Consider the following 20743-nt stretch of genomic DNA (forward strand, 5'->3'; position numbering starts at 1 on the left):
CCACACACATGGGCAGCCCCCGCAAGAGATCTGAGCTCAGCTTTTGAAACTGACTAGATTTGGAAGTCCCTTTAATTGCATCTTCTGAAAGCCCCTGCGTTGGAGGCTGCCTGTCCTGGTTAAATGGGTGGGGAGCCAGGTGACTGATTGACTATGCCTCCTCCCACCCACCTGAGGGAATTCCACCTTTCCTACGCACTCAATCGAGAGAGGGAATTGAGGACAGAGAGCAAGAGGCTGGTAGAACAGGCTTCTGAGCAGAAAGTCGCCCCTGAAAACCAGGGCAACTTGGATGGCTGGTGCACCGAGCACAGGGGGCTGAACCCAGACCAAGTGGCCAGCCAAGAGTGGTTTTCTCGGGCAGAAGCTGGGTCACGCCCGCGCAGGGTGCCTTTTGTAAGGTGCTGCTAATAGACAAATTACAGCTCTCAGTGTCTGTCAAGGTAGATAAGAGACCATGTGACACACCCCGGCAGTAAATGGTCTGCAGACAGGGTAAAGGTGCATAGGGAAGTAAAGCAGGAGGGAAGGTGCAGGAGTCCCCTTTCCAGTTCCTCCAGACATCTCAAATCTGTGCCTTGCTGTCGCTAGGGATCTCTGCAGAGTGGGGTTTGAACCTGTGTTGATGTCTGGAGAGCCGGGATGTCTTTCAACAGGAAGAACTGGTCTGCGCTCTCTAGGTAGGTGCTGTGGTTTAATGGTTAATGCTTTCTGGCCCCTCCAGGGGGGTGAGGTGGGGTGGGCTCAGGGGAAAGGAAGGCTGTTAGTGTCGGACAGGTGGGGATGTAAGAGGAACAGGCAAGGATAGCAGCCAGTGTGACTTCAAGTTGGGTAGGACAAAGCCAGCCCTGCAGAGCCTAGGTGGCTGTTGAGCTTCAAAAGGACAAGTAGCAGTAGATGATGCTGGAATTAGGGGTACTGGGGGGGGGTGGCTGCACCCCCTGGCTTGAAGTGGTTTCCATTCTATCCAGGGTTTGCAGTTTGGTTCAATGGCTCTTAGCCCCCCCCCCCCCGCTATAGAAATTGTTACGGCAGCACCCCTATAGCAGCAGCTAAAGGGGGAGATAACCCATGTGTGGACTGTTCATGAATTGTATCTATGGACTAAGAATTATGCATGGCAAAAATTTGCAAAAATCTTTCTGATAATGAATAATTTGGATATTCTTAAAATGGAATGGGGGAGAGGGGAAATAAAAGATGCATTGAATAGTGTAGTCCATTGTGGATTATTTAATCAGCTATAGTTAATAATTCTCTTGATGATGCATGAGCCAGAACAGAATACAGCTCACTTATCAACAGCCACTTTGGCTCTGTGGGGTTAAAAGACGTACAAAATACAACTAGCTTATTTTCATCGATAAAAGGTGAAATGTACCCATGTGCAGAGAACCAGGAAAAGCCCCACACTCCGCTTAAATAATCCATCAGAAACTGGTCAATAACTGGGAAAACAGTTTCACAAAAATCAACATTTAGAAATTATTTCCACTTGGCAGGGTTTGAAACTGACCCATTTGAAGTCTCTCTTGTGTGTGACATTGTCCATTATAGTTCTACCAAAATAACTTATTAATAAAATCATCAATATTTATATTTAAATTGCTTTTGAATCTTACCAAAAACCCCGAACGAAGGCTTTGGTACAAGAGAGACTTTTCAAAACAATTTCTAAAATATGATTAAGTACATTTGTGGGGTGGGGGAAAGCATCTTGGGAGGAAAAAATGTTAAGAAGATTCAACTTAAAAAAAGATCTTGGAGAAACTTTTCATGCAAAAATTTTCAGCCAGCTCTAATATAAGCTTAGGTAGGTCTGTAAGTGCACCATAGAGCCGGTTCTGGCCCTCTACAGGGGGGTGGATTTCTTTCTAAGAGCCTTCTAGTTAAGGCTCCAATCCTGCAAAAGCTTATGCACATGCTTAACTTGATCACAGCTGCAACTACTACTACTAATACCTAGCTCTATCATAGATCTCAAAGTGCTTTACAAAGGAGGTCAGTAATATTATCGCCATTTTACAGGTGGGGAAACTGAGGCAAAGGAAGGTGACCTTGTCCAAGGTCACCCAAAAGCTAGTGGCAGAGCTGGGAATAGAATCTAGATCTCCTGAGTCCCATGCCGGCACTCTATCTACTTGGCAACAATGTCAAGTCAATACTAGTCAAGTTTAGCAGGTGCACAAATGCTTGCAGGACCTAAATATGTAACTGGAGATCAGTACAATGACTATAACATCCTGTGCAGTACAGCACAATTTTGCACATCTAATCAACTGATTGTGAGCACAAAAGGCCTGATCTAAAGCCCAGTGATCTCCATGGGATGGGGATCAGGCCCAAAATGCAGCCTGGAAACCTAGCTGTGTGTGCAGTAATTTGAAGACATGCAAAGCACCATCAGAAGGATTACACAGAAGCCGACTTTTGTTTTTTTTCTTTTAATTAAGGATGGTAAGGCAGGAGGGTCAACTTGCTTCCAAAGTGCAAGGGCTACAGGAGCGAATGCCGGTAGATTTAAATCTGGCTATGAATCACTGTAGTTTGGTGTCAATGCCTAGTGAACATTGTATCTTTCAGAATTGGGTTATTGTAAAAGAGGGTGGGGCCATCTTTTTGCACTGGAAAAAAAACACACAAAGGGAAGGGTGCATGACTCATGCATGCTACAGTAACAAGCTCATACAGTTCCTTGCGTCGAATTCTGGTGCCATTTCTCCTCCTCTTTTTCCAAGGGAGGACAGGTAACTTTCTACCTAGAAAGTCAGGTTTGAAAGTTCTGTGGCTGAGACTTGGAGCTACTTAAACGCTCTTCTCCCCTCCCACCCCACTGGCTCTCTGCTTCTGCTTTGTTCCTTACCCTGTCACTCTAGCCTTCCCCTTCCCCTCCCCACACCTTGCAGCCTGGGAACGGGGAGTCAGGCAGAGAGGAAATGTGCACTTGTGTAAAGGTATAGCACTGCCATAGCAATTATTAACCCACACAGTGTGACAGCTACAACTCACAGGGTTTGCAATGGCATTAATGCTAGGCTAGGCCTGTTTCTGATCCCACTGACTCCAATGGGATCAGGATTGGGCCCAGTTCCACTTGAATGTTTTAAATGTAAAATTGGGCCCCAAGTTCAGTCAGCAAAAACCAAGCTTGTACTTAAACCATTAACCACATGCTGTTCCCATGGTCTTACTATCTTCCCTTTTAAAATATACTCTAGAGGAAATGCTCACTTTTGTGTTTAAAAAAAAAAAAAAAAAAGTATATTCCCAGGAAGAGGTTGCAGCCCAAAACACTGCAAAGCTGTGAAATGCATAAGAATCGAAAAAAGCAGGCCAGTGTACTCCAGCTATGGTCTGGGGATTGCTGTTGGTCAGAGAAACACTTGCTGGTGGTGTGTAGAGCTGGTTGGTCACCTGATGCTGGCCTCTCCTGCTTGTTTCTTGCAACTGCATTGCATTTAAAGGCAGACAAATGCATCCATACCACATTGCCACTTAAATGTCTAGTTTTCATTAGGCCATTACACAAACGTGAATGGCAGGGTAGGTGGTGAGTGTAACCACTGATGAATTAAGATGTGGACTACACTATTAAAATGTCTGAGATCTTCTGTAAAGAAAGGTGGGTAGGGATAGCTCAGTGGTTTGAGGATTGGCCTGTTAAACCCAGGGTTGTGAGTTCAATCCTTGAGGGGGCCACTTAGGCATCTGGGACAAAATCAGTAATTGGTCCTGCTAGTGAAGGCAGAGTACTGGACTCTGACTTTTTGGGGTCCCTTCCAGTTCTATGACATAGGTATATCTTCATATGTTATTTATTATTAAGAAAATTGATTATAAGCAAAAATGAAACTGACTTGTGATTTCATCATTTGAGGGCTTATCTGTGTGGGGAAGTTCTACCTGTTATAAACTGGTATAATTATATTGGTATTACTTAAACTGATTGCATTATGCTGCTATAACTCCCTTTGTGGCCGCTCCTATTCTGGAGTAGCTTTGTCAGTTTAAACCACTTCCAAAGCAACATAAACCAAAAGGAGGCTTTGTCTACACTGAGCAGCTTTTAGCGACACGACCGTGTTGCTAAAAGTTGGGCAGTGTAAACGCTGTTTGTTGGCACTTTTGCCGACAAAATACGTCCACCCCCTACAAGCGGGGTTTGCGTTGTCGACAGGAGTGATCCCGCCGACAACGAGATGTTTACACTGCCACTTGCTGCGGCAAACTTTTGTCTTTCGGGGCAGAGGGAGGAGAGGCGGCTGGCTTCTTTAAGCACATGGGAACGACAAAACTTTTGTTGTTCAATTGGCAGTGTGGACACAGCCTGAATAATGATCCTCTTACACAAGAATAAGAGTGTCCACATGAGAAGTTCTCTTGGTTTAAATTCAAACCTCAGGTTATACTGTTATAACGTTTTTCTGTGTAGATGAGCCCTGCGCTGAGTCGTGCAAAAAGTCAACAAACAGCATCTGTGGTGGAAAACCAATTTGGTTTTTAAAATTCTTTGTTTTAATGATCTTGGGCATTATTTGCAGCACAGTGTGGGACTGTGTGTGTGTGTGTGTGAGAGAGAGAGAGAGAGCTGAAAAAATATGCCATTTATTTTTGGTGGAAAATTTCAAAACTTCAGTGGGGGAGGGCGGAGTAAAAACTATAACATGTTTTTCTTGGTGTCAAAAGCTTTAATTTTTTCTTAAACTTTTTTACTGAGAACTACAGTTTGTGCTTAAAAACTGAAATCCTTTTGGTAAAAGATTTATTTATTTTAAGCAAAAAAAAATCACTGGTTGGAAAGCCATTTTTCAGTTGTGTGTGTGGTGATGGAATGTTAATGACCTTTACTTATAGGCAGAACTGGTAATGATGGTTGCCTGAAACCTTCCATTAGAAGAGTTTGTTTTTTTAGTTGCTTGTAACTTTTTACCATACTTCAGCCATTCAGACTAAATTTTTTTGTCTCAGGAGCCTACCTCTGTCTAAATTTTTGTTTTTGTAAGTTTAAGGGAAAAGGGTTCAGTCATTTCTGAGACAGTGCAGGGAGGGAAAAGAATACATTTTGCCCATTTTTAAAATAAGTAAATCTTACAACTGTTCCATTAAGAAGCTCTAGCACTCTAGTCTTGAAATTTGGCAGGGAGTTGGCCTCTATGCCAGGGTTGTAGGTGTTGCTCTTCCTGTGAAAATCCACCCAAACTTGCTCAAGTTATGAGCCTCTAGCAACATCCCAGTTTAACAAACCTCTAGTGAGCAGTGTTCTCCAAAAATACTGTCTGGACGAGTATACTCCATCCGCCACTGAGCATGCATCAGCCCAGGGACTGAGCAGGACTTGTTCTGCAACTGGCTGTCAAGGACTGCAAAAAGCACCAAGTGTAGGATTTGAGAGCAGGGAATCTGTCTCCTGTGCTCACAATGTCCCTCTCTGCTGGTTCCTAGGAGAAGCAAGAAGTTTCCTTCCTGTAATGTGGAGGAGTGAGGAGCAGAGACTTGCAAGACAAATGGGGAGGAGGGGATGTGGGGTTGGCAGGGAGGGAGAGAGATAGGGAGGGATTCTTGCTAGAAGCAGGTGTGATGCCAGGGAAAGAGTCTGTGCCCACTAGAGCGGGCTCCCCTACAGACCTTGGACTGGAAGCCCAGTTTCTAACCTTGCTGATGACAAAACTAGGGAACCATATGGTACCATGTGATGGAACTTCTGGTTTGCTTATATCAAACTTAAAGATTTAAAAAATGTAACTTCCGTACATTAAAGGAACACTATGGTTCAAAGTCAAGCGCTTAATTCAGGTATTTCCTAATGTTTAGAGTAGCCTGTTCCTGTGTAGGTGTCAGGATTACACATCACACATGATTAGATCTATGTAATCCAGTTTGTATTTCTGCTCCTGTTTTCCATCCTCCCCCAGCCGATACCCACTGGGGCGGGACGCTGCCATGTATCTGACTGGGATGCTGTGCCACTGTCCAATTGCACGCTGCTGTACAGCTCCTCCTTGACCCCAGGGGTGATCACTTGCTCTCTGCAAGCTCAGAGAGAGGTCCCCTGGTAGCTATGCTCCTACAGTGACCCAGTCCACTGGTATCTGACTGGCACGTTCTTGTATGCAGCGTTGTTGTAGCCATGTCGGTCCCAGGATATTAGCGGCAAGGTGGGTAATCTCTTTTACTGGACCCACTTCTGCTGGTGGGAGAGACAAGTTTGTCTCTCACCAGCAGAAATGGGTTCAATGAAAGAGTTGACCTCACTTCCCTTGTCTCTGGTACGCCCTTGTCTCCTTTCCAAGCAGCCTGGCCAGGCAGAGGACTTTGGAGGATGAGGAGGAACAAGCGAGAGAACGCCGGCGGAGAGACCGCAACCTGAGCTCCACCACTGATGCCGAGGATGAAGCCCTTTCCCCTGTGCAGGATCCCAACAAGCAGGCAGTGGAGAGGTGGGAGAGGAGAGGGGTGATTACCTGGGACTGCAGTGCCGGCGTCGCCCGGAATGCTGCACACCCGCCCAGCTTGTCTTGCTCTGCTGGGCCAGAGCCAAAGCCCACATCTCCGTGGGAGTCCTCCTATCAAACGGGTTTTGGATCAGGGCTGCGGGGTGGGGCAGTTAGAACAGGGGAATCCAGGTTCAATTCATGGCTCTGAGAAGCAGAGGGTCTAGTGGCTAGAGTAGGAGACTGGGTGTCAGGACTCCTGGGTTCTGTTCCGGACTCTGTCACCAAGTCATTATGTGACCTTGGGCAAATCACTCCCCCCGTGCCTCCATTTCCCCAAGTGTAAAATGGGGATAACAATATGCTACTTCGCCAATCCTGTTGAGAGCCATGGAGGACCGATGCAATAGAATGATTAATCACTGTTGCTTATGATACAAAGCTGAAGGCTAAGATCTTCAAAGCAGTCCAGGGGAATTAGAGAGACACATTCCATTGAAATTACCCATCCAAATCCCCCTGGACTCCTCTGAAAATCTTAACCCCTATATTTTAATTTGAATCCACTGGTATAAATACCTTCCTCCACCTGCTCTCCAAACCCCCTTTTTCCTCATCTGTTGCCCAAGGCGAAGGGCAGGATCCTGCCCTCTTCAGAGCAAGCTAAGGCTGCTCTGGCTGCTGTTCCCAGGAGAGTGGAGCAAGTGGCTCTACCTCCCCATGGTGCTAGCTCAGTGCTCCCAGGGGGATGGAGGCTGATCGGGGCATGGAGCCCCCACAATGCTCTGCCCCCATCAGCTGTATAGGACCACACAGGTACCTAGCCTATGCCTGCAGAATAGGGATTCAAAGAGGGGTAACCGTATGTGCAGGGTGCATTGGGATAAAATGGGGGGGCTCCATAGGTGTTAATCTGGCCTCTCTCAGCTGGGCTGGATTCACTTGCTGTCTAACAAGCAGCCTGCCGGTGTCCAAGGGTGTCAGTGCCCTCTCTCTGTTCCTGCAGGCTACGGCGGCTCAAGGAAGCAGAGCCACCAGCGGCAGCCACGGCCGAAGAGGAGGTGTCCGAGCAGAAGCTCACAGCGGTGCTGAGACCGCAAGAGATCAGGAGGCAGAGGTGGCAGGTGGAGAGCTCAGAAAACCTCCGAAAGGAGAAGGAGCAGCCAGAGAACTGCAGGGAGCCAGACATGGGAGCAGGCCGCCTGGAGGCAGCCCCATGTCGGGGGTCAGCTCGGGATGGGAAAGCTCTGGCAGGGGAACAGCACCAGGGGCTGGCCCAAGAGCCGACGGGCCCAAAGGCAGAACAATGTCTGGGGTTGGCTCCAGAGCAGAAGATCCTGGTAGGAGAACAGCATCAGGGGTTGGCTCAGGATGAGAAGGACCTGATAGCTGACAAGCCCCCGCAGGAGCCAGAGGTGACGGGAGGCCAGCCCCAGGGATCGGCTCAGGAGCAGAAAGACCGTAGTCACCTGGAGGTGAAAGTCTTCTCAAGGGGAGGAAGCCGCATAGAACAGAAACCAGACTCCCCAGTTACTCGCCCCTTCAGCCAGCAGGTGAGAGGCATGTTCGTGGCACTTTACCAGCAGTCTCACAACACTTGGGGGTTTTCCCTAAAAGCCCCAGATCCTCAGTGGGAACGAGGTACCTCTGAGGAGCTGGACCCGGGTGACTTTGTGAGTATCCTGGCTTCTGTTTAAAAAGGGAGCTGGCATCGAACCTTCTGGAGAAAAGCTTGAAAAGGTGAAGTGGGTGCAACCCAAAGGCTCTGATGCTAAACGGCAAAGAGCCCGGAACATGGTCATTTAAAAATCATGACTTGGATCTTGGGCTTGGTGATGCTGCACTTTGGCAGCACTGCTCTTTCCAGGCCCAAGGGGAGAAAGGGATGGGGAGGAGGGAGTGGGGGTGTTACTTCCCCAACTCTAGAACTCTGCCCTAGATGAGATAGTGCCAGTACCCACTTCCCCACATTGAGCCAAACCTTGAGCCCTCTCCTAGGCAACCCCCCCATTGGCCTCAGTGATGATTGGGCCTAGGGAGGAGCTTGGGGTTTGGCCCATCCAGTTGGGATTCCAGTGGTCTAGGCTGCTCAGGTGCTTGGTGGATCTGCTGAGCCCCCAAGTGTTGCTCCCGGCTCTCGTAGCCATGCCTGGAAACCTTCCTGCTGGCTCTTGACTGATGTGTAGGGGTGTGTTCCTCCCTCAGGATACAGCAAGGAATCCCCCGCGGGCTCAGGAAACAGCAGGGTCACCCACCACCCAAGACAGACCCGGAGGCTCCTCGGTTACTTCCCCCACTCAGATCACCTACAGCAGCTCGTTCAAACGCATCAGCCCCAGGACGGTCTCTTTCCGGGTGAGTGCTGAAATGGGCAGGGAAAAGTGGCACTCCAGGCAGTGGAAGCTGGGTTTATTCTAGCTGTATGGGAGAGGCTCCCTCCAGCTGTCCTCAGCAGGAGTAGTTTGCTCAGTTCTCTGCAGGCTGGGGGGGCTTGCAGACTCCATTCCAGTGGGCACAGAGATCCAATCCCAGGTTTTCTCCTTTGAGGCTGCACCTAGAGTCCAGGTGGATAGAGCATAGGGGGCAGAGGCCCTTCCATGTGGGTGCTGCAGTCCTGCAAAGATTATTTTCCTCTCTAGAGTCCAGTCCCTATGGGTGCAGAAATCCAGTCCAGGTCTTCTCCTTCCCATTGTTACTTAGAATCTGCTCCAGCTGGGCTCAGGTTATTCCCAGATCATCTCCTTGTAGCATTTCCTAGAGAGGCAGAGTTGTGTGTTCTCCATCTGGGGCGTGGGAGACTCGGGAAGCTCCATTACAAGGATCCAGGGAAGCATGAAGTTTGGAGAAGCTGGAATTGAAGTGCTTGGTGCCATGGGCCACAGAGGCGCTGCCAGTTTCTGGAAAAGGCAGTGCCCAGCCAGATCACTGTTGGGGAACCTGAGGCAGAGCCAAGAAAAGGCAGAACCTTTTGCAGGGCGGGCCACGTTCCTCCCTGGTGCAGCTCCAATGAGTGGCCCCAGGGGTCTGCGAGTACAGCATGCCAGCTGCTCAACTTGTCTGTCCTGTGTCTTCGCATTGCGGAATTCTGCTCAGGACCCCCAAATCAGGAGCCGCTGTGCTGCCCCTCTGCCTGGGCAAGCGGGAGTTTTGCTGCTGCTAAGCTGTGGGTCCACTCCCTGCCCCACCAGCCTCTCTGCCTGGCCAGCAAACACTTCAAGAGTCGGCCAGTCTAAACATTGCCTTGTAGGTAATGGTGAATTCCAGCCCCCAAGTTCCCCAGCCACTGTCCTGCCATGTCCAGTGCCTCCCCCTGGATACTCACAGGAATTAAGTTCGCTGCCTCCAAAGACACCGAGCACACACCAATCTGTTAGCTTAGCTCAGCTTCTCTTCACCTTTGTATAACAGCACTGAGATGGCTCAGAGTAAAACTAAGAAAGCTTATCAACAAAGAGATTGAAGTGATATTAAGCAAGAATAAGAGACCGCTGTGGTTACAAACACCATTACATGTGCTTTCTAGTGACAGCAACTCAACGTTGGCAAGTTACAATCTTTGGCCAAGCAATTTCCTTACTTGCCTTCAGTTTCCAGCATCCCAAGCTCTCCAGACCAGGGGCTCCAACTTTCATAGGTCCAGAGGGTCCTATACCCTTATGTACACCCTAAGTCAGGAGTTCTCAACCTTTTTCTTTGAGGCCCCCACCAACATGCTATAATGTCCACAGCCCACCCTTGCCACAACAACTGTTTTTCCACATATAAAAGCCAGGGCTGGTGTGAGAGGTAGCAAACAGGGCAATTGCCTGGGCCCCACACCACAGGGATCCCAGCAAAGCGAAGTTGCTCAGGCTTTGGCCCCAGGTGGCAGGGCTCAGGGCCCTGAGCTTCAGCCCCCCCACAGCGGAGCTTTGGGTTTTTGCCCTGGGCCCCAGCAAGACTATCACGGTCCCTGCTTGTTGGACCCCCTGAAACCTGCTTGTGGCTGCCCTCAGAGGGCCCTGGACCTCTGGTTGAGAACCACTGCCTTAAGTGATAGATAACTAAAATGTCTTTCTGCTCCCATTATGTTACCCAAAATCCGTTGTCTCTGCCTTGAGCCAGGAAGGCTTCCTTAGGTGCAGATTCTGTCCTCAGGTGTGACTGTTAAAGCTATCAAGCAGGGAAGAGGATTGTTTGTTTACCATATATGTAAATGTCCTTTCATTGGCCTCCCCAGCCGGACAGACAGGTAAATACGCATTCCTTTGTCTAGAGCAGGCTGGGTCTAGGCTCTGCCTCCAAAACCTCTTTTTAAGAACCTGTTTCCAGAACACATCTGTAACTTTGTTCACAACCCATTCGCGCATCACTCACAGATTTATTTTTTTTTGGGACAACATGTCACCAGTTAACACAAGTTTTAGAAACATGTTGCGGCAATGAGTGAGCCAGGGCTGACGTAAGTTATGGCATGGTGGGCCCTCTGCCAGTTGGCACTGAGGGACTCGTAGGGTCACACCCCTTCGGAGCAGTGATTTTAGCAGACTTGGGGAGATGAAGGATTATAATCCTTTCCTCTCCTGGCTCGTGCTGTCCCAGATAAGGGCATTTCCTGCAGCACACGCTGTACTGACCCCAGGACTTTCCAAGTTGAGTAGCGAGGGAAGCTGTAGGGCAGTCTGGCTCTGCGGAATTGATCAGGGGGCAGTTGTTCTGTGCTGAAAAATGTCCAGCATATGTGCTGGGCTCAGTCCTGCCTGGGAAGGGTTTTCATATGGATGGATTGCCTGGATCCAGAAGGACAGTAGCTGGAACTGTGTCTGTTGGAACGGAGTCAGGGTGCTGTGGCCATGCAGGTTTTAGAGCAGTTTCTGCAGGGATGGCCTTCGGCACAGGGCGGAGAGATGCCACCTCTCCATCAGGACATCTTGCCAGAAGGTTCTTGTTCTCTGGGATCACGGGGCAGGAGGATGAGGCAGGCTGGTCAGGAGATTTGGGGGGTGGGGGGCGCTTGCAGTGAAGGAAGAAAGAGGGGACATTTGAGGGCAGGGGGAAGAAGGAAAGAGAAATGGTGAGGCCAAAGGGATGGAGATATGCATGGGCTGTGGAGGAGGGAATAGACTGATGAGAGAATCTCTGGCGCAGGGTGGAAACTGAACATGTTCTTGGTCCAGGGTTCCACCGTACTTTAGCCAGCCCCAAGGGGAGGGGACCAGGTTCAGAAGTGATTGGAACCGACCCACATTTTCACTCAGACCAAACCTTTCCTGAAGTCTGAAGACGTTGGGAACTTTTCTGTCATGTTTGAGACACCCTCTTCTTCTTCTCCTCCTCCTCCTTCCCCCCCCCCCCCCCACCGGTACAGATTGCTCATGTGGCTCAGAGAAGCCACCAAATGTTGCTCTGTGCTAGGGTGAATGTCTGAACTCTGGGAGACGTGGGGAAAGTTCACACAGCCCTGCTCATCCCCAGCTCTAGGAAGGGGGTCTTCTCCCAGCCCATCTCGTGCCCTCCCATTGTTCCATGTCTCATCTCCCTTGCTTGCATTTCCAGGTGATCTCTAGAAAAGACAAGGAAGAAAGTGCATTAACCAGAAGGTCAGTGGGTTTTACTTGTATTTCTGGTAATGTCACAAAGCTGCTAATCATTCTGACCTTCCCCCACCAGCGGCCATCCAAAGATCTCGAAGCATGCCCCAAACTTTAATGAATTAATCCTAGTACACCACCTCTGATGGGTATCCTCGCTCCCCTGGACTTGCACAGCAAATCTAGTGATTGCTCCTGCTCCAGAAATAGAATTCAGGTCTCCTCCCCCCACCTCTTTGTTCATTAGGCCTCACTGTTGTACACGAGGAGGGGGTGTTTGGATGGCCCTGGTGAGAAGATCTAGATAGACAGAGACAAAATATGCTGAGTCCTCCAGTTTTATTGTCTATTGGCTTATACTGTAGCCCTCCTGATCAGACCCCTATTAGTGCTTCCTACTAACCAGGCCCAGACTGCACCTTGGCATTTCAACCCTATGCAAAGTTTACCCCAGCACCTCTTTGTGTGGCAGGGCCTGTCCAGAGTCAAAGACCTCTTGTGGAATTTGGGGGTGTTCCCCTTGCCTGAGACCTGCCCTCAGTGCATCATTGTGTGGTGTGTTGTCATTTGGCTTCGCTGGAGTGGTTGTCTATGGTGACCTGGTCCTGCTCCCATGGAAGTGGCTGGCAAAACTCCCATTGACTTCCATGGCACTAGAATCCAGGCTCATAGTCTGTGCAGTGCCAGAGAATGGGAAATAGTATTAGGCAAATAGCAAATGCACTGAGCGCTTGGCTCGAGTGGTGACACCTCAGCTGTGCTCCTTCCAGAAGTGAATCCATATTCGAACTTCTGCTTTGGTCAATTTCAACCCAAGAAGACTTCTTTTAGTAAAGTCTCTCCTCCCTGGGCTCAGTTCTCCTGTCTCACCCTACTGTAAATCAGGAGCAACTCCATCCTCAATGGGTCTCTACTGGAACAAAACTGATGTGAGATCAGAATGGGGGTCCCTTGACTTTATCCAATACTGAATATCAGTGAGGGGGAAGTCCTGCACTGAGGACAATGCAGAAAAAGTGGGCGGGGGGGGGGGGGAGGGAGGAAGAGCTTCCTCTGAAAACAGGAGGGAACCAGACAAACATGAAGTTGATTTCTCTTCCAGTGAAACAAACCCAAGATCAAATCACCTCTATCCAGGAAACACCCAAAGAATTCCAGATTTTTGCCTCATTTCAGCCCCGTGAATGACTCCTGGAGTGGAAACAGCTGGCTGGGCAGAGAGGCTGGTGTATCAGGGAGCTGACATGCAGCTTAGCTGAGTAGAGAGCAGATACTGGGGCAGTAAGAGGCTGGGGAGTCAGGGAAGTGGTCCCCAAACAACTGGGAGAGAGATGGAGATGTTTGAATTAGATGGTATGAGCCAAAGTTGTCACGTGCGTACATTGCCGTTTGACAATGTGCATTCACCACCATTTTGTGACTATACTAATTACACCTGTGCAATGAGTACATAAATATAATGGAGAAGTTCTCTCACTGATCACCGGGGATCGCGATTCCCTCTCCAGCTGGAGGGAATTGGAGACACAACACAATGTGAAGAGGTACGGGGCCTTCGTTATCCCCGAAGGACCCAGAGAATCCTGGAAGAAGCAATTGTTGGGATGGTGTCGCTTGACCCTGGTCATCTGTGTTCTGGATCTGATGAAGGTGGAAGCTGGGACTCTGGGTTTGAGGACAGAGCAGGGATAGGATTCTGGGTTTGGGTCATGAATTGCCAGAGACGAGAGTCTGGCAAATCTGGGTCTCATGATGTTCCCTGATAGGTAAAGTACTATTACAGCCTACATCTGCTTTCTAGCTCTTTGGACATAGGATGTGTAGGATGCTTGCCTGGGACTTTGTTGACCCAAGTTCAGTTCCATGCTCTGCCCTAGATTCTCTGCATGACCTTGGGCAAGATCCTCAAAGGTATTTAGGTATCTAATTCCCATTGTTCCACTGTGGCCTCAGTTTTGGAGCTGTACAGTGTGGGGATGATAGAGGTGCCATGCCTCCCCAGGGCAGCTTGTGAGGACGGATCCATCAAAGATGTGCTCAGATTTGGTAACGGGCTATGTCCGACATCTTAAAAACTACTTAACTAGCTTCACTTATCATATTACTACACTGAAGCCAAAGTATTTTTATCCCCATTTTATAAGGGAGAAACTGAGGCAGAGAGGGAAATGGAATTGCCCCATGTCTCCCAGTGAAGAGCTGGGAATAGGCTTCCCTGGTGCCAAATAGACCTCCCCCAGCCCTGCCTGTCACTAGGCAGACGTTGCCATGGCATGAAGGATGTTGGGGGATTTCACTCTGCTCTTTTCCATCCCTTCCCCCTCCCCAGTGCCAGTGTGAGACATCCACCCAATAGCATCCGGATCGAGGAGAAACTGGAGAAATACACCTCAGCTGTGCAGGTAAATGGAGCCCCGAGGTAATGGGGGAGGGACCCTTGGCAGGGCCGGCTCCAGGCACCAGCTTACCAAGCAGATGCTTGGGGCGGCCTCTCTGGAGAGGGGTGGCACGTCCAGCTGTTCAGTGGCAATTTGGCAGACGGTCCCTCACTCCTGCTCGGCGCGAAGGACCTCCTGCCGAATTGCCACCGCAGATCGCGATCGCAGCTTTTTTTTGTTTTTGTTTGGCTGCTTGGGGCGGCCAAAACCCTGGAGCCAGCCCTGACCCTTCGCCAGGGAGGGCTGGGCCTGCAGGCCCTGTGAATGCCCAGCTAGTTCTGTGGTCTCTAGGTGGAAATGGGTGGTTTCTGAGCTCTGCATGGCTGTGCAGTGTATGACCTGGGGAGAAGAAGCAACAGGGAGTCAAGGAGAGTCTGTCACACAGAGCTGAGGGCAGGGGCTGGGGAAGAACCTGCCCTAGCCAAAGGGGAGTAGAGACCTGCCTCAGCCGTTCACACAGAGGGAGTGGGGCCTTCCAAGGGACAGAGGACATTCCTCCACCAGACAGGTGATGTGGTAAGAGGGGAGGGGGAAATGACAGGGGGCTGGGGTAAGAAACTGGGCTGCCCTTCATTCATGCATTAAGAAACCCATGAGGAGTGGGGGGTGGGAGGTCAGCCTTGGCAGGACCAGACCAGGCCCCCTACATGAATCTAGGGCTCTAACACAGATGGATCCTGTCTCTCTGCTCCTAGCGATCCGAGGTGAAGTCCCCTGTGACCATGCCAAGAGGTTTTCTCCCCTCCTTGGAGGGTGTGGCCAGCAAGCGCAGCATCTTCGAGGCCAATGCCCCCAGCAAAGCTGATCCAGCCCCAGTCAGAAAGGTGAGGGCTGAGGTGGGACTGAGCATGGGCTGGGGGAGGGACCCCCATGAGTCCTTCCATTTGAAAATGCCACCCCCATCTTCAGGTAGGGGACACTGGGCAGATGGTGGGGGAGACTTGAGGTGGAGTAACCCTCAGGGTGCAGAACTGACACAGCTGGTCCCTCAGCTCAGTGGCACTTGCCAGGCAGAGGCTGGGTGGCTGCATGCCCTGGTGGATCCTCCTCCTAGCGGCTGCTGGCTGGGATCCCATGTGGCAGGTGTGCATTTCTTTTGCAGCTCCCCAGGCTGGCTGCATGGCCAAGGGCTCCCCTGCAGCAAGGCGGGTAAAAGCTGGCCGAGGCATCTTCCAAATGGTGCATTCTAGAATGCTTCACACAGGTCAGCAGGTGGCGCCCTGCCCTCTGAGTTCCTCTTGTTTAGCACAGGAAGTGAGGGGCATGGTCACCATTGCGGCTCGTGCTAAGCCATGTTGCAACCCAGAGGTGGCTGTGTTCCAGTGGTGGGTAACATGCAGTCTTAACTCTGGTCCTGTTGTGGCAGGAGAATTTGAGGCTCCCTGGCGTGGTGTCATCTCGCATCAACCTGTGGATAAGCAAGGCCCAGGAACCCAGCAAGGATGGAGGAGTCAAGGTATCGGCTGTGCTGGGGCATTGCACTAAAGTGCTGGTGCTTTGACAGCCTGGTGCAGGGACCCTGCATCAGGGAGCTGCCAGGTCATGACAGCGATTGGAAAGTGGGCCAGATCATGCTGATCGGAATTGTTTGTAGACTAGTGCTGGCCACAGGGCTGGCTCCAGCATTTCTGCCGCCCCAAGCGCCAAAAAAAAAAAAGCCGCGATCGGTGGCGGCAATTGGGGGGGGGAAGCCACGATCGGCAGTTCAGCGGCAGGTCCTTCGCTCCTAGAAGGAGTGAGGGACCTGCCACCCCCGAATTGCTGCAGGTGCCGCCCCCTCCCTTGGCCGCCCCAAGCACCTGCTTGTTAAGCTGGTGCCTGGAGCCGGCCCTGGCTGGCCATGTTCCAGCAGGATTTAAGTCCCCTGCACCCTTCAGCAGCTCCAATTCGAGCCACCTCACCTGCCTTAGAGTTTCCCACCTGGTGGGATTTTGAGGCTCCTCCAGGAACTCATGGTTACACTAAAATCTCAAGCAAAAAGCATTGGCTTCTCCACGGACTCCAGCAAAGAATTTATTCCCCTGCCCTTCCCCCTCTCCCCTCTCCCTTCCCTCCCCCCCCCCCCCCCCCATGAGGGGATGCTGGCAGTCTGCAGTGAACAGGCCCCACACTGAATGCACTAATCACAAAGGTTCACACTCAGTGAAGCCCTTGCTGGGGGGCTGCTTGTGGACCCCAGATCAGCCACACTTCCTCAGGGACATTGCGAAAATCCCTCTGCAGGGCTGGCGGGTCTGCAGGGTTGGTGGGTCTGCACATGACGAGACAGGCCATGGCCGGGGAAGGGGACTGTGGGGATTCGCTGCTCCATACATTATCCCCACAAACCCTACAGGGACTTCTGCAGACACTAGCTCGTCCATGCACCACCCTTGTGCTGCAGTGGTTGCCTGGGCATCCCTTGGCAGTGGGACTCTGCCAGAGACATGTGGCCATAGCAGTGGGGAGCCTGCGGAAGGTCCCTCTGGCAGCGCAGCAGCACGGGGCTTTTGGGTGGATGACAGCTGGTCTCTGCAGACCAGGGTGGCTACTAATACATGTAGGAGTGGTGCCAAGGAGTTTACATGGGTGTTTGCCTGTAGAGGGGAATCTGGGTCCAAGATCTCTGCTCCTGTCTGTGCTGCAATGCAGCTGCATTCTGCTCTGACTCCATCAGCTGAGCCATGGGGCACCAAGGGCCAATCTCCTATTGCAGTGCCAGGGAATAGCTGAGTTTGGGGCAGGAGCAGGCATGGCTGCAACATTGAAACACCCTCCCTGCTGAGCTGATGGCTCTCCACCTGCTGGGGAGACACGGGGGGGGTGTTTTGGGAGGGGTTTCACAGCTGCCTTATGCCAGCACTGCCAGTGTAAAGTGACTGTCCTGCAACCATCCAATTCCTGCCCCTTAGCCTAGTTTGAAGCCGTTCCGATGTCGCTAATGTAATGGCCTGGATTTGCCAATCCCAGCACCCAAAGGTTCGGATCTGATCCAAACCGCTTGGGTCTGTTTGGATCCAGGGTTCTGGGTCAGGCCCCATCTTCGGTTTGGACCGATGCAATGTTCTGTGCAGTGTCGTCCGTGCCCAGAGCAAACCCTTGCACAGCCTGTTCCTCCTCTCCTTGCAGAACGCTGGGAGAACCGACAGCGCGACAAAGCGCAACCTCTGGGCCAAGCGGCCTGACGACTCCTCCAGTGACACCAGGGTAAGAGCAGAGGGAGCGTGGAGCTTGCTCACGTGACCTGCCTGGATTGTGCCAAGGGCCAGTGGCTGAGTTGGGCTTGAGTCCCACCACTAGAGCAGCACAAAGTAGCCACAGCAAGGGCCAGGACCTGTACCCGTTAAGGGACAATGCAGAGGTCTGAGTGCACAGGCTGGCCTGCCTCACTGGGGGTGTGTTGGGGGTGATGGGAGGAGCAGCAAAGAGGAGCTGGTAGTAGGGAAACTTGCATAGAGGGTGGGTCACAAGGAGGCAGGAGAAGATGTGGTGGGCAGGAAATCGGGTGTGTTGTGGGGTGGGGAAGAGCTGGGCAGCAGCTGAACATAACTGGGGAGCGCTGTGCCGGTGGTTTGGGTGCCTTTATAAGGGGCTAAAGCTCAGTGCAGACACTGATCACGGTAGTTCAAAGCACCTTTCTCTCTGCTGCAGCCTCTGACCCAGCCTGATGATGCCCTTTGTCTCTTTCAGCTGTAACACTACAAGACTCCCTGGGGATAATCTCTTGCTGTGATGATCAAAGCCTGGCCCTATGCAATCCTCCAGCATCCCTTCATGGCTTTGTCTCTGAGCATCTCCCTCCCATAAGACCAACGCTGCCTGGAGACCCATGTCCTGCTTTCCTCTTATGGCGCTGGGTGTTTCGGGGGTCTCTTCTGACTGGTGGATGGGAAGGAAGAAGCTTTGAAGATGACTCGTGTCCTGCTGTCCCATCCCACCACCCGGTCTAGCTATGACGTATCAAAGCCATAAGTGCTGTCCACATTGATGGTATGAGATCTTTGCTACCCTGTCCCTGGACAATGCTTCAGCGTCTCCAGTTACCGTGTGCTATGACACGTGCTGTACCTGCAACAGACTGAACCAGGGAACCCGCACCCAGCTGCTAAAGCCAGCTCCAGAGCGTTGCTAGCAGTGGCCGGGCTCGGGGCTCAGGCCATTACAGCATTGCCCCTGTAGGTCCCTGGTTAAAAGCCAGCCCAGGCTTCACACAGTGGTAGCTCTAGGTAGCAGTGTTGGCTGGCTGAGGGATGAGCTGTCTCCGCTCAGTTCCTACATCAGCAGATGGGCCCCAACACAGCCATCCCTCAGCAAAGGGGCCATGAGGCCTGACCTCTCCTCCCCCCCCACTAGAAAACCTCCCTGTAAGTCAGGGCTCAGGTGTGTTGGCTGGGTGCGGTGCACGCAGGAAACCACTGCTGACCTGCGGCTCGTGGAGGATGTCTGCTGAGGGTGTGGCATTCGTTGGGCCAGATCCATGGGCTGCCTTGGTTGACACTGCTGAGCATCTGGCCAAGCACCCATCACTGCTTCATACTCCATCCATTCACACATGTGCACCACACTGTCCCTCCCCCTGGACACTCACTGGGGCTGTCCCGGGGGAGCAGTGTCTGCATCGTCCCTGGTTTGGTGTAAGAAGCCAATGGCCCCTTTAGCTCCCTTACTCCCAGCGTGTCACATGGGAGGGTGGCAGTTCTCAAGCTTTCCCATGCTAGTGCCCCGCCCCTCCCCCCCTGCCAGGACCCCTCTCCCATTTAGCAAGGGAGGCCCCCTTGGCAATTCTGGTCCTTAGTGCAGGGGCTATCAGCCTAGAGGCCCATCTGCACCTGGGACGGCTGCCGGGAAGTCCCAGACCCTGCTCACCCACACTCACAGGAGCCTGCCCGTTCTTATCCTTGCCTTCGTTGTATGGAACCGTAAAGCTGTTCTTAATGTGCCGTGCCCCTGCGCTCCCCAGTTGCGGCCTGGAACTCACCCCTAGTGGGAGCCTTTCCCAGGAGCACTGCCCTCTCTTAAGCTGGGGAGGGGCAGGGGCAGCTTTAGGACACTGGGGAGGGAGCACAGCGGAGAGCTCCTACAATGGCAGTGTCCAAACGCCTCAGCCCAAGGAGCAAGCACCTTAGTGCAGAAAGATTGAGAGCTGCTTTAGCGAGCCCTAGGCTGGGGTTTTTTTTAGCTTGAGCCTCTGTGCTTGTCTGGGCTTCCCCGAGCTCCCCCTGGATCCGCTCTCACCCCGCTGGCTTTGGAAGGAACCTGCTGCTTTTGATATAGCTTTTCCCTAATAAATGGCGCTTTCTTTAAGATGCTTCTGGTCTCAGACTGTTCTTGGGGGAGGGGGCTTGCTGTGAATCGCTCTGGACAATGAGGCAGATGAGCTGCTGGCCTCTGGAGAGCGGGATGGGGGTTGGGTGGGACTTGATGTGGGACCCTCAGCCATAGGGCACAGGTAGACCTGCATGTGGCCACTCCATGCTTTGAGGGCTGTGGGAGCAATGAAGTCCTGTGAGTATTTTCCAGCTTGAGAGCTTCAAGTTTGGCAGCAGCAGCATTATGGTTGCCGTAATGGGCCAGGAATTCAGTGGCTCTGAGAGAGCTAGTTGTGATGGTGGTTTGGGTCCAGCTGAAGGTGAGGACTTGTCTCCTGAGAAAGCTGGCTCTGATCTCCAGGCAGCCCTATGGGATTTGGCTGAACATCCAGGCTTGCTGGTGCTTACATGACTCAAACCCTTGAAAAAAGAAGAACAGGAGTACTTGTGGCACCTTAGAGACTAACAAATTTATTAGAGCATAAGCTTTCGTGGACTACAGCCCACTTCTTCGGATGCTTATGCTCTAATAAATTTGTTAGTCTCTAAGGTGCCACAAGTACTCCTGTTCTTCTTTTTGCGGATACAGACTAACACGGCTGTTACTCTGAAACTTGTCAAACCCTTGACTGGCCCTGGGGCTTTCTGGGCCTAGCAGAGATACGGGGTGTCGTGGGGAAAGGAAGCAGCATGGGACTAGCCACAAGCTGGGGTTTGGAGGCAACCATCTGATGTCTGAAACCCAGGCCCCCTCCAGGCAAGAGCATTTTGCTTATCAGAGTTCTGGCCACTTGAAAGTGACAGCTGGCTGGCTTGTGTCAGCCCCTTGGGGACTTGTCTATCTCAGCCCTGCGGGTTTAAAATAGCACTTCTCTGAGGCCATACAACAGCTTGGGCTTATATGGGCTCATGGGAGGGGGGGAGAAGAGTTGAACAAGGGGCTGTGACCCACGCTGCCGAAATAGCAAGCAAGTGTTCGCATTCCAAACCCTGCCACACTCGCATTCCTCCAATCA

The 20743-nt window shown here is 51.6% G+C and overlaps 1 protein-coding gene across 2 annotated transcripts; it reads left to right on the top strand.

The window, feature by feature from the left end:
* Positions 1-225: 225 nt before the first annotated feature.
* Positions 226-19726, top strand: LAD1 (ladinin 1). Of its 2 annotated transcripts, none has more exons than XM_054027361.1 (10): positions 226-680; positions 6291-6437; positions 7438-7984; positions 8637-8786; positions 11967-12010; positions 14331-14403; positions 15135-15263; positions 15806-15895; positions 17548-17625; positions 18109-19726. In XM_054027361.1, the coding sequence occupies exons 1-10, from the start codon at positions 643-645 to the stop codon at positions 18112-18114; spliced, it is 1302 nt and encodes a 433-aa protein (XP_053883336.1). In that variant the 5' UTR covers positions 226-642; the 3' UTR covers positions 18115-19726. The 2 variants fall into 2 exon arrangements, with proteins under 2 accessions (XP_053883336.1, XP_053883337.1); XM_054027362.1 differs by having other exon boundaries at positions 228-680; positions 6294-6437.
* The last annotated feature ends 1017 nt before the right edge of the window (positions 19727-20743 follow it).

Source organism: Malaclemys terrapin, chromosome 4 (assembly GCF_027887155.1).
Source record: "Malaclemys terrapin pileata isolate rMalTer1 chromosome 4, rMalTer1.hap1, whole genome shotgun sequence".
Taxonomy (NCBI): Eukaryota; Metazoa; Chordata; order Testudines; family Emydidae; genus Malaclemys; species Malaclemys terrapin.

Coding starts and splice junctions, on each gene's coding strand:
- LAD1 (XM_054027361.1), top strand. CDS start 643: ATGTCTTTCAACAGGAAGAACTGGTCTGCGCTCTCTAG. Junction 6,438..7,437: donor AACAAGCAGGCAGTGGAGAG/GTGGGAGAGGAG, acceptor CTGTTCCTGCAG/GCTACGGCGGCTCAAGGAAG. Junction 14,404..15,134: donor AATACACCTCAGCTGTGCAG/GTAAATGGAGCC, acceptor CTCTGCTCCTAG/CGATCCGAGGTGAAGTCCCC.